The sequence below is a fragment of the Chenopodium album genome, chromosome 4 (assembly GCF_948465745.1).
Source record: "Chenopodium album chromosome 4, dcCheAlbu1.1, whole genome shotgun sequence".
NCBI lineage: Eukaryota > Viridiplantae > Streptophyta > Magnoliopsida > Caryophyllales > Amaranthaceae > Chenopodium > Chenopodium album.
Window position 1 is genome coordinate 77,388,714 of NC_137837.1, and position 13,721 is coordinate 77,402,434.

A 13,721-nucleotide genomic window follows, 5' to 3' on the forward strand; every position below is an offset into this window, starting at 1 on the left:
GTAAATAAATCACTTACATTAACGAATAACGAGTGTACATTACAATCCACAATTATGCCCAAACAATATATGGATATGCTTATTTGGTTCTATGTAGAAAATAACATGACTAGTGTACATCAAATAAGGAATGCCTTAAGATTGTCAAATCAAAGTTCAACCTAACAGGCCATAAACTTTTTGAATTTATGGATTTGGCAGAGAAGAGACGCCAAATTATTTTGAAAAAATAATTGAAACTCGTATAAAGTATACTTATCTACGGTTTCAAGTAAAGATTTTATTGATACATGAGAGGCCCATTACTCTGTTGGGGTTAGGTCAAGGAAATGTGGAAGTACCTGTGTCTTATACCTGTAATTTCAGAGTTCAGAAATTTTCCACACCTGTAAACCTGGGTGATTTTCTCGGGGATATTTCCGTTACAGTTTCAGGCATGAGAAGCAGGAACTTTCCTCCATTTCCTCCACTTAGCTGCAACAGATGAATGGGCCGCAATGGCTGCATATCATCAACACGATGATGAAACCCTTCAGAGATAGTCAGACTCCACAAGGCTATGGATCATCATGGAGGCAGCAGATTTCTCAGCCTCCTTGACTTCTCATCTCCTGACATAAACAGCTTCACATCTGCTGTTTCGATCTCAACGGAGCATATAAATTTCTTCTCATGAGCTAGCCCCACTTCTTTCTCAATCCTGCAAGTTCATATTAAACAACAGAAAGAAAAAAAATAAACCAGTTGATTTGTAATTACTAACAATTATTTGTCATTACACAATTACAGTTTCTGGTTTCCAAATGCCAAAATATGAATGTAGTAATTCACATCTTATGCTAGACCTCCAAATAATAAAGACTTGATAAGTTTGGTTTACGAAAACCTTATTTTAGTTTCGAAAGAATTTCAAAAGGCAGTAAATCATGATTAATGCAAAGAAGCCTTACAGTAGTCATTGTACACCTGAATATCATCATCAATTTAAAAGCATGCAGTTCCAAAACGATTAGATATTTCATTTATCGAACATCTCACAAAGCTAAAAAGAATTACCTGTATGTTGCCTTTGGCCATTTCTTTTTGCCACACAGCTCATGTAACTTCTGCTTAGCAGATTCAATCTCATTTTTGTCATTGACTTCATAAACAATACCCACATTATTGATAACAGATTTATTGATTTTCTCCAGTGCCTCTTTTGCCGCATTAAGCTTAGCAATATCCTTCTGATCAGAAGTTCCGGTAGCAATAAGCTTTCCATCCACATAAATGCTACAAATATTTGTATCAACCTTCCTCCAATGTTTCATATCAACTTGTTTTCCTTGCTTCTGGCATAACTCATAGAGCATTGTCACAGGCTGCAGCGGCAAGGTCTCAAGGGTCACGATAGGCTCCAGAAGACCCCTGATAATCTGCAATTAACATCACAATTTGGAATTAAAACACAGAAGCATTCTTTCAATTATTAACACAAGCTCAATGGAGCGCAAAAATCTGTGTACTAACCTTCCAAACATACTTCAGATCAAAATCACAGTCAACATAAACAGCTGCTATGATATATTCTACTACGTCAGAAAGAACTTTTGGGGCTTTTACTGCACCTCCGTAAATGGCAGCAAGTTCATCCTCTGATTCCACAGCAAGTGCAAACTCTCGAACCTTTATACACACAAGGCAAATAAGATCAGATGTGAATTTTTTTTTTTCATGCTTCAAATTAATATGAGACATTTCATATGTTTCGTGTTATGTTACAAAATGGACTAATCCTCCATAAATATACATTTAATTAACAAAAACTTTTGTATACATCCGATTTACACTAATATTAGTGTAGCAGTATAAGGGTAACTTTTAGCTAATTTTAGGGTAACTTTTTGTCTTTTTTTGGGTAACTTTAAACATAATACAATTTTTATATAAATCAACAACAAGAAAAGTTTTATAAAGGTGATTTAATTACATTCAATCACTAGTAATTGATTTTTAGTCATTTAAAATTTGATTCTTTACTAATAAAGCGTAGATAATTTTTATTTGAATTGGGTTACTTAACTCATATTGGGGTAACTTTTATTCATTTCAGGGGTAACTTTTAATCACTTTGGGTTATCTTTATAATGGATGTACAATAATTATTGTACACCCGATAGTTTGTGTTTACTTAAAGCCAAAGGTGTTCGAACACATGCCTAAACACACTTCCTGTTTACAAAATAGCTGCTATAATAAGTATAAATTTTTCCTGCAAGGCAATCGAATTTAATTTCCTAAGTACTAAATTTGTAAGGGAAAAAAATGACATGGAGAACAATTATATATATGACCACAACACAATGTCATATTAATGTTGTTAAAATCATAGATGATGCAAGCGATGATAGTAACAAGTGTTTGTCAATATGAATACGATGAAATGTTCCCGGGGATGAGTAATTTCATAAGACTGAGTCATTAGATCACATCCAATAAAGTTTTTAGATGAGCAAAATTATCTACATCACAGTTTTACCGGCTGAGTTACAAGTAACTCGGACAACAAGATCACTAAACCAAACTAACTTTTAGTTTGACTGCTACTCCACCTACGGCAGAAAAGTCAAACTTCCATGTGTAAAGTTCTACTAAAACTTAATGATGATGCAAAACACAAAGTACATCATCCAATCTCAAGACACTAGCAAGTGATAAGCCCAAGAAGACATCCCAGAACCATCATGGAATAACAAGGTTGGGGCCAAAGTTATTAAAATCGAGATTCTACTTTGAACTAGAAGGAGCTATCGAATCGAATTGTAAAATCAAATCGTAGAATTGTAAGATTCTACTGTCATGTATAATCAAAACATCAAACATAAATTTATTTAAATATATTGAAATTATGAGTTTGAAACCTAATTATTGATAGATAATAGTTATTTACCCATTAAGCAATCAATACTTGACAATATATATTTATAAAAACCTATATAATTTATTAAAATTGGGTAGAATCGTAAATCGAACATATGATATACATGAATCGTAAAATCGTAAGATTTTAAGATTTAAATTGGGATTTTAATAACAATGGTTGAGGCCATATTCAGGGTTACCCCAGACAACAGACACCAATAAATGGTATGTTGAAGATGACTTTGATCCGCCGATTATCTTGGGTTCTTCAGGTTCTTCAGACTCTTTTCGAGGCTTGAATGTTGCCTTACCCTTTAGTGTTTCAATACACTTGCCATCAACCATAACAAACAAGTCAACTTTCACAATCAGGGAAGCATTTGACGGCACAGAAACCACAGATTTTGTCAAAGGTACTTCACCCCCATCATTCACCAACTCTGACTTGCCCTTTTCAAAAAGGGTGCTTTGATAGTATTCTTTCTCATATAAACTAGAGTAGTTGTAGTTGTTATACCTAGCATGAATACTCCCACAAAGTTGAACTACATCTCTATTTCCAGACATTAACATTATCTTTAGTCTAGCTTTAAAAGCATCCTGGAATATAGTGTAGTACACAGCTGCATAACCCTGTTTACCTGGCACTACTGAGCACATACGCCTGTCATACCAACCATCAGCTCTTAACTCATCGTATTCCAAAAATCCTCTACTAATTTATTGACCTTTAGAATCCTCCAAATCAAAATCCATACAAAAGTTTGTACCCATGCAATTATCAGTTACATTTGGATAAAGAATACCGGGCTTCATCTTATTGTGACTGAAATGATCCAAACTCTGGGCTGTATAATAAGATAAGATTGATCCAGAGATACTTAAAGGACTGTCAACGTCATCAAAAGACCATATACTAACTGAGAAAACCTCCACAAGTTCATTAGGGTGACTTGATACGATCCTGGAAATTTAAGAATTAAATCAACAATCACTACACAAGCAATCCATCTATATAATATATATAGTTATGCTGAAAACTGAAAACAAAAGATATGTGCTATTATAAACACGCGAAGGAATAAATATGCTATCAATTAAGGGGTATTGACAGCTTAATAAGAGGTGGGAAAGGGAACTTATAGTTTAAAACAGGGCATTGTATGCAATTAAGGTCACTAGTTTTAGAGGGGGCGTTGTATGCAATCAAAGGGGTTTTGTACATATTAATATAAGTAGTTAAACAAGAAATTTGATTTTAAGTAAGAAAATTATCAAAATATACCAAACAAATATTCTCAATTAATTAATCATGTAAAAAGCCTACACTTTATCCCCAATTCACATAATTCTCTTTAACACAAGGGCAGATTAGGCAAAGCAACATACCATCTTCGCTTGCGCAACATTTGGAGTTCTGGTTGAATATAGAAACCAATTCTATCAGATGTCTCCTCCATGATCTGCACCTAAAGAGGAAAAGAAAAAAAAAATCAATTCCAATGAAAAAGTAAACACAACAGAGAAATAACGACAACAACAAAACAAAACAAAACAACCCACCTTCTCAAAACTAATGTTTTCCCCATCTCCACCATCTAAGTCTTCACTTTCGCTGCCGCTAGCATCATCCCACTCACGTAGATAATTTTCTGGAAGCTTATGGCAAGCATGCTCCCATGTCACACTCACTAGTATGCGACATTTATGCCCCAGAATTTCCTGATCAACCGATTCATATTTTGTATCCCTAGGTTTAAATTCCAAGACACTGACAATTGGCTCTTCATCAAACTTCAATTCAGCTTTGATTTTGAGTGGGGAATATACAGGCACAGCCAACACACACAACTCAGTAGCCGAGTTAAAGTCAAATTTCATAGGCTCATCAAAGAGCACTTGTGAAACTTCCTCATTCCTAAGTTTAATTGAGGTGGTAAAATGACCAGTCACTTCAACATCACTTCCAAGATCAATTCCATCATTACGAACGGTAACACCTACATAAGCCAAGACTGCACAATGGAATATTGTGAAACCAATTTCAAGCTTACTCTCAAGCTTCAAAAAGTTGTGAGCAACATCATAATCTAAAAGGATAAAATCATTAACGTCGTAAAAAACGGGTTGAGTGAAATCCAAAAATTTCGAATCGTCAAAGAACACAACATCTCGAATCCTATCGCAGAGTAAGATATGCAGAGTCATACTTTTTGGAAGGCAACGAGGGGTTCCTAATTGGGGTTTTCGAAGAATAATTGAATAATCATCATCAAGAACGACGATTTTGGCATCTTGACTATCTAGCTTGAAGAGGGTAAACATGTTACCCTTATCATCGACTAGCCTAATATGACCATACAGTTCAATTACACAGCTAGACCCCTCATTACTATCCATCTTCTGAAACAATTCCCTGGAAATTTTGATAGAAGACAACTCCCACAAAGGTGATGCTCGAATGTGGTAATTAGGATCCTCCCCAAAATCCGAGTCCAGCACTTGATTAGCAAATTCAGCTAGTAAGGGATCCTCATTCGGATCATTTGCAACATCTTTGAAAAGATTAAGCACATTTGGATGTACATGATCTGCCCACTTAGTCGTCGACATTATGAGAGTGAGAGTGAGAGTTCAATCTGCAGAAAATGTATTAAAAGTAAATAATAAAACTACAAAAACATATATACAAAACCAAAATTCTTCATATAACAATTGACAATGAAATCAAATTCAGAAATTCACAACACGAATTATAAGCAGAATAGGCACAAATCAGTAAAAACAGAACTTTTTCCCCAAAACATTCAATTAGCAACAAAAGCTCAAATACACAGAAAACCCAGAACCTAAAATAAACAAAAAGTTGGGGATAATGTTATATGTAGCCGTAAGGGCTATATATAAGCATTAAATATACTCCAGAAAATTTTATAAAATTAGGGATTCATGACAAAAACACGCGCAGTGTTACTAGTGTTTATATTTTGATGATTTCTTCACTTTTTACGATTTTCAAGTGTAAATTTAATGCTTATATGTAGCTCTAACGGCTATGTATAACATTTTCCTTTAAATAAATTGAAAGAGGGGTGGGATAAAATTAGGGTTTAACTGATAATCTTCAAAATTCAAACCCTAATTAATTATGCTAATTCGGGGATAACCAAAAGAAAAGACATGATTGTGCTTCAATTTCAAATACTAAAAATACAAAATTGAAATTTTCATCTTACTGAAGATTTAAACAAGGGAAGGAACTGTTGAGCTTCGTCGATAACAATTGATGTCTGCGATTTTTACTTTTCTACCGCAATTTTTCAAAAACTATAATCCCGAAGATGTTGAGAGGATGAAGAAGGTGATGAAAGAATAATACTACGTAATTATTGAGGACAAATAGAGAAGGTGAGAAAACGATGAATAACAAGAGAGACAAAACAAAATTTTGGGTTTTGTGATTTTTTGGAAAAGTTAATAGTTGACAAATTATAGAGAAATAGAATAGCTTGATTGAGTATTTATACAAAACATACGCTCATAAAATAGGAAACAATATTCCTAAAGATATACGAAGTACTAACATAAGTACATAACCATAAACTTAAAGATATATTCTCTAAATAATATCTTAACATAAAATAAACCTAAATATATTTGGAAAATCTATAAATATTACTAAAGTAACAACCGCTGACATTATCACTGCTTACGTGTCACTCTCTTATTTAATTTTTTCCCGCCAAAATACAAAGATGATGTCATATTGTTTTTTTTCCCCTTTTGAGCTACTCTATTTAACATTATATTGTTTTGAAAATTAAATTCAAATTGAATTTTAAATTTTAAGTTTTTCTACGCATATTACCCTTTTTTTCTTTGAGGGAATATTACGCTATTTTGTTATTTAAAAGTAGTTGTTAAAAATAGTTAATGATATAGTTTAATTTATTCTTAAAAAAAATATGAAAAAATGGATTTTTGAATATTGTATTTTCATATTTAATTAGAAAGTACTATAGAGAAAGTAGTTGTTTTCTCTCAACATGTGCTAAAGAGTTTATAATTCATTTTTTATTTTAAAATCGTGCATCGCACGGGGCTAATCTAGTTTGTAAATATTAAGTCAACTTTTTACTCATCCGCTTTTATTATGTCAACCTTTTGATTATTATTAAACACGTCAACCTTATAATATTATTAACTTTTATCACATTTTTTACCGGTAACTTGATAAACCCATAATAATTTCTAAATTTTGAAATTAAAAAAATCTGTTAACATGTTAAAAAAAAAAAGTTAGCTTTTAATTATGCCAACTAATTAACTCTTTACTCCTACTCTTGTGCAAAGTCACCATCTCCCTCATATTATCCACACTTCCTTTAATTTCAACTCCATCAAACATACTCTATTATTATTCCTTCCTCTTCCTATCAAACCCACGACCCACCCTCATCGCTGCTCACTCATACCCACACACGCTCACACTACCAAACCCACTATCGCCACCTAAAAATCACCTCTGCCACCCCACGACCACCCCACCACAACCATTCCACCTCATCATCTATTCATCTTTTCCCATCATCCTCTTTGAAATATTCTCATTTAAATTTAGGGGTTTTCATGGCATTCACTTTGGAGCGATTTGAAGTATATGATTGTCTATTCAAATTGATATATACAAGGGAATTAACACTAGATACAAGTAATACAAAGTAATTCTCTACCTTCAAACTAATTTGACTATATATTGTTATTTAAATTTTTAGTGGCGTCATCAAATACAAGAATTGAAGAGTTATTTTTTTTTTTTTGGGAATGATGGGAAGAGTGGATCGGAAAAGATGAAGTAAGGGGATGAAGAACAAAGAAGATGGATAGAAAAAGTGGAATAGTAAAGAGGATCAAATATTGAAAACAAAAAAAAAACCTTGTTACCTTCATCTAATAGTAATTAACCTGTTTTTACAAGTCAATTTTTATTTTAACGTGATTAATGCCATTACAAGGTTGACGAGTTAAGAAATAATCAAAAGGTTGACGTAATAAAAGCCGATGGGTAAAATGTTTGACTTAATATTTACAAATTTTCCAATATATTATTCTATTCATCTCACGACACAACAGGGCCGATTTATTTTATTTTTTAATCAAATCAAAGTCAAAGCTCACCCTGATTCATCATCACCTCGTCAACTACAGAAAACTCACAAAAAAAAAAAAAAAAAAAAAAAATCTTCATGCATGATCATCAAGTGATCAACATACACTAAACAATGCAAGATCCTTAGGTATGTAAAGAAAAAAAATTGTAGTTTTGGCTAAAGGTTTATCCCACCGGTATGCAAGATCCTTAGGTATCTAACCTGCTCTTGATACCATGACAAAATAGGGGAGAAATAGAATAGAATGACTTGTTTATTATTCATCGATAGGTAGAGTATTTATACAAAACCTATGCACATAAGATAGAAAACAACAGGGCGAAGCCAGGATTTTCAAGTCCTGGGGGCCGGACTTGTTAAACAACAGATTGATGGAAAAAATGAAAATGTACTAGTATTTTATTGTTACCAAAAAAAAAAAATAGTTGAAACGTACTCTACGATTTTTCATAGTAGCAAAATCATCAATCAAAGAATTTTTAAAAATACTTGTTTTGTTTGATTTGCTTCTGAAGTTTGAACAATGATAAAAACAAGATTAGAATCACAATTCAAAAATATGATGCATGGGAAAAAAATCACTACCTAACCAATATGACAAGCTTCATTTGTTGTATTTTATGTGTCTGCATTACTATAAATATGTATTCATTACTATAAATAATAACTTTTAGGGGGGGGGGCAAGAGTTAATAATCAAAGACCACAAATCTGGGCCGGGGAGGCCGGACTTCCACCAGCCCCCCCGGCGTCCCTTCGCCCTTGTGAAAAAATATTCCTAAAGATATACTAACATAACCATAAACCTAAAGATATATTCTCTAAATAATATCTTAACATAAAATAAACCTAAATATATTATTCTCTTAATAATATCTACGGAAAATATATCACACATATATTTTCCGATATCTCATATGTCTAACAATAATGAAACTGGGGATATACCAACAGTGGACATCCAGAACAAAACCAATAAACTTGTTGAAACACGGAGAAGCTCGAAAAAACTAACCTGAAATGAAAAACAAAACAGACAAACTAATAATATAAGGGGAAAATTGTCATAAATAATATCACCTATCTGCTAAAAATAAGTCTACCTTTTGATTATCTCTGAAAAATACTACGTTTATTGCTAATCCGTTTTAATTAGGGAAAAAACAGGCAACCTAGAACTAATTAAGTCAACAGGTTAAAAAAATTCGTTTGACCTTTATTTCCCTCCCAAATTGCACAGCTGGCAAATAATGTATTTGCAATTTGCAGGTAGATTTTCTTAGAAAATGGAAACGCAATTACCAAGAGGTCATTGTAACTTGTTAAAAAAGTTCATCTTAATTTGTTAGGTGTGCCAAGCAAAGCAAGACTCATGCTTTTGGGTGTTGCTCTACTGCAAGTTATAAGATTCAACATACGCTTACAGATTCCGATAACCGAAAAAGGAAGGCAGTTGAAGAACCAAAGAAACAAGTATGATAAAATAGATAAACAAATCACTTACATTAACGAATAACAAGTGTACATTACAATCCACAATTATGCCCAAACAATATGTGGATATGCTTATTTGGTTCTATGTAGAAAAAAACAAGACTAGTGTACATCAAATAAGGAATGCCTTAAGATTGTCAAATCAAAGTTCAACCTAACAGGCCATAAACTTTTCGAGTTTATGGATTTGGCAGAGATGAGATGCCAAATTATTCTGAAAGAATAATTGAAACCCGTATTGAGTACACATATTTATGGTTTCAATTGAAGATTTTGTTGATACATGAGCGGCCCATTACTCTGTTGCAGTTAGGTCAAGGAAATGTGGAAGTACCTGTGTCTTATGCCTGTAACTTCAGAGTTCAGAAATTTCCACACCTGTAAACCTGGGTGGTTTTCTTGGGGGATATTTCCATCACAGTTTCAGGCATGAGAAGCAGGAACTTTCCTCCATTTCCTCCACTTAGCTGCAACAGATGAATGGGCCGTAATGACAGCACATCATCAACATGACGATGAACCCTTCAGAGATAGTTGGACTCCACAAGGCTATGGATCATCATGGAGGCAGCAGAATTCTCAGCCTCCTTGACTCTTGACTTCTCATCTCCTGACATAAACAGCTTCACATCTGCTGTTTCGATCTCAACGGAGCATATAAATTTCTTCTCATGAGCTAGCCCCACTTCTTTCTCAACCCTGCAAGTTCATATTAAACAACAGAAAAGAAATAAAATCTGTTAATTCAAGATTACTATTAAACTTATCTTTTCACTATTACAGTTTCTGGTTTCCAAATGCCCCATATATGAATGTAGTTAATCACATCTTATGCTAGACCCCCAATACTAAAGACTTGCAAAGTTTGATTTTGGTAAACCAGATTTTAGTTGCGAAAGAACTTTATAAGGCTGTAAATCATGATTAGTGCAAACAAGCCTTACACTCTTACAGTAGTCATTGTACACCTAAATATCATCAACTTAAAAGCATGCAGTTCCAAAAAATTAGAAATTTCATCTATTGAACATCTACAACAGAGAAAAAGTAATACCTGTATGTTGCCTTCGGCCATTTCTTTTTGCCACATAGCTCATGTAACTTCTGCTTCGCAGATTCAATCTCATTTTTGTCATTGACTTCATAAACAATACCCACATTATTGATAACAGATTTATTGATTTTCTCCAGTGCCTCTTTCGCTGCATTAAGCTTAGCAATATCCTTCTGATCAGAAGTTCCGGTAGCAATAAGCTTTCCATCCACATAAATGCTACAAATATTTGTATCAACCTTCCTCCAGTGTTTCATATCAACTTGTTTACCTTGCTTCTGGCATAGCTCATACAGCATTGTCACTGGCTGCAGCGGCAAGGTCTCAAGGGTCACAATAGGCTCCAGAAGACCCCTGATAATCTGCAATTAACATCATAATTTGGAATTCAAACACAGAAGCATTCTTTTAACAATTAACACAAGCTCAATGGAGAGAAAAAACCCCAGTGTGTACTAACCTTCCAAACATACTTCAAATCGAAATCACAATCGACATAAACAGCTGCTATTATTGATTCTACAATGTCAGCAAGAACTTTTGGGGCTTTTACTGCACCTCCGTAAATAGCAGCTAGCTCATCCTCTGATTCCACAGCAAGTGCAAACTCTCGAACCTTTATACACAAAAGGCGAATAAGATCAGATGGGATTTTTGTTTATGCTTCAAATTAATGCAAGACAATTCATATGTTTCAAGTAATGTTACAAAATGGACTAGTTTTTCATAAATATACATTTGATTAAAGCCAAAGGTGTTTGAAAATGTGTCTAAAACACTTCCTGTTTACAACACCTGCCATAACAAGTATAAAATTTTCCTGGAAAGCACTCGAATTTAATTTCCTAAGTACTAAATTTGCAGGGGAAGAAAATAACATGGGGAACAATTATATGAGCACAACACAGCGTCATACTTATTGTTGTAATAAAGTACTATCAGTTAAAATCATAGATGATGCAAGCGATGATAGTTCAATATGGACACGATGAAATGTTCCACGGGACGAGTAATTTCATAAGACTGATTCATTAGATCAAATCCAATAAGGCTTTTGGATTAGCAAAGTTATCTAAGGGAGTAAGGAGTTATCATATAAACCCCTATTGTCCCTCCACACATATGACATATAGTCAAATACAAGATGCCAAAGACCTAAAGAAAAAAACATCATGTATGATTTGATTATTACCAAAGCCAAGCACCCACTTCACAATTATTGCTTTTTAACTAGTTTAACCAAAATAATAATAATAATAACAAACAAAAACCAACAATCTAATTTGATTTCAAGGAAAGAACAAAGAATAAACAAGTTTGGGAAAACTAATAGAAAAAAATTTTGGCAGAAAGAAAATTGATTTAGACACTCTCAAGTCTTAACAAAAATGAGTGCCAAAATCAGTTTTAGCACACCATTCCATTACTTTTCTCCCATTTACCAAATTTCTAGCAAATTTACCCCATTTGAATTAAAAAATAATAAAAAAAAATCCTTTTAAGTTGAAAATATATAAAACAAATCATAATCTTAACCTTTCATTGTTTCAAATTAATCAATTGACTCAAACATCCACAATCAAGATGGAAAAAGTAAGATTACAGAGCAAGCACAATTCAATATCAAACCCAACATAACAACAAATTTGTGTAAAAAAATTATTAATAATGTCAATTTAATATCAACCCAACATAACAACATCCACCTTTCAATTTATTAATTTTTTTTTTTTAATAAATATACCGATATTTAAAATAGTCAAAGTCGTGCATTAACAAACATAGTCCAATTAATACTTCATATGTAACAATTTATTTATTTATTTTTTTTAATAAAAAAAACAACAAAACAGAGGAAGTGAAATTGATTAATTAAAGTTATTAAAAAAAATAATAAAACCTTAGCATCAAGAGCAAGAGCGTTATGACGGACATAACGGTAGAGGCCGTGTCGAACAGCAACACGGGCGAGTTTCTCGGTGCTGATGTTAGCCGCACGGAGGAGAGAGAGAATCCCCTGATCAACAGTTGGATACGCCAAATACACAAAATTTGCAAAAGCAAGTCCAACTACTGCATCTCCTACGAACTCCAGTCTTTGGTACGATGCTGACTCAGTACACGACGAGTGAGTCAGCGCTTCTTCTAGAACCTTCTTGTTCCCGAACCTGTAGTTCAGGATTGATTCTACTGATGATACGCAGGATTCCATGTCGTTTTTGTGGGTTAGTAATTCTGTGGAGAGTGGTAATGGTGAGTTGAATCGGTGAGTCATTGTTCGGATCGCTGAGTTAGGAGAGAGAAAGAGAGAAAAAGAGAGAGAGAGGAGAATTATAAGGGAGTTTGAAGTTCAGTCAATTTAGGTCCTACTTTTGAGTTTAACATAATTTTATTTTTTTAAAAAAGCTTACCAAGTTATGAGGTATTCCCTCCGTTTTTAAATATTTGGTTCACTTTCCCTTTTTGGCACTTTTTTGATACGGAGTACATGTTTAATTTTCTTATTTGAAAATCTTTTATAATATTTAATTCATTTCTCTCACCTAATGGATTCAATATAAATTATATTTTATTAATTTCATATCTTATGTACTCTAATTCTCTCAACTACTTTTATTTTTTATAATTTTTTTTATTCTTCCCCCTACCTTCATATTTTTATTAATTTCTCCAATTTCTTCTAGAACTCTATGCATAGAGAACAAGGGCTTTGTCAAAGGTTATTAGATCACTCATGGGTTACTTGATTAAGGGTTCCTTGGTCAAAGGTTATTCGGTCAGTTACGAGATACTCAGTTGGTAAGGGATTTCTTGTTTAGTAGTTACTCGGTCAATATTTTAGACTTTTAGTGTGTGTAAACCAGCCACACAGTAAATGAGCTGAATTTTAAATACTTTGCCTCATACGAAGTGAAATACAATATGAGGGTAGCTCCTTCATCATACTGAATTCTGAAATTCATTACCTAACTCTTTTATTTTATTTTATTTTAGTTTTTTTTTTTGGTTGCAATTACCTTAAACTTTTAAGTTATATATCATCTCCTATCACCTTTTTATATATAACTAGCCTTTTGGCCCGTTCGATGCACGGGTTC

The 13,721-nt window shown here is 33.3% G+C and overlaps 2 protein-coding genes across 2 annotated transcripts; both read right to left on the reverse strand.

Annotated features, from left to right (window-relative positions):
- Positions 1-567: 567 nt before the first annotated feature.
- On the reverse strand, positions 568-12,966 carry LOC145628239 (ribonuclease 3-like protein 3). Its single transcript, XM_081680538.1, has 10 exons — positions 12,524-12,966; positions 11,084-11,239; positions 10,624-10,985; positions 10,097-10,268; positions 9,956-10,036; positions 9,002-9,090; positions 3,121-3,568; positions 1,513-1,668; positions 1,057-1,418; positions 568-700 (listed from the first exon to the last, which is right to left on the reverse strand). The coding sequence occupies exons 1-10, from the start codon at positions 12,896-12,898 to the stop codon at positions 568-570; spliced, it is 2,334 nt and encodes a 777-aa protein (XP_081536664.1). The 5' UTR covers positions 12,899-12,966.
- On the reverse strand, positions 2,963-6,341 carry LOC145629399 (uncharacterized). Its single transcript, XM_081681998.1, has 4 exons — positions 6,141-6,341; positions 4,468-5,543; positions 4,294-4,373; positions 2,963-3,868 (listed from the first exon to the last, which is right to left on the reverse strand). Exons 2-4 carry the CDS (start codon positions 5,515-5,517, stop codon positions 3,625-3,627), a joined length of 1,374 nt encoding a protein of 457 aa, XP_081538124.1. The 5' UTR covers positions 5,518-5,543; positions 6,141-6,341; the 3' UTR covers positions 2,963-3,624.
- Positions 12,967-13,721: the final 755 nt, after the last annotated feature.

Bases quoted from the DNA above. Each gene is read 5' to 3' on its own strand.
- LOC145629399 (XM_081681998.1), bottom strand. From the start codon at position 5,517: ATGTCGACGACTAAGTGGGCAGATCATGTACATCCAAATGTGCTTAAT. The intron at 4,374-4,467 runs GTGGGTTGTTTT...TTTCCTCTTTAG, and splicing joins AAAACATTAGTTTTGAGAAG to GTGCAGATCATGGAGGAGAC. The intron at 3,869-4,293 runs GTATGTTGCTTT...TTAAATTTCCAG, and splicing joins ATGTTGCGCAAGCGAAGATG to GATCGTATCAAGTCACCCTA.
- LOC145628239 (XM_081680538.1), bottom strand. From the start codon at position 12,898: ATGACTCACCGATTCAACTCACCATTACCACTCTCCACAGAATTACTA. The intron at 11,240-12,523 runs GTTTTATTATTT...TTGTGTATAAAG, and splicing joins CTCTTGCTCTTGATGCTAAG to GTTCGAGAGTTTGCACTTGC. The intron at 701-1,056 runs GTAATTCTTTTT...ATGAACTTGCAG, and splicing joins TGGCCAAAGGCAACATACAG to GATTGAGAAAGAAGTGGGGC.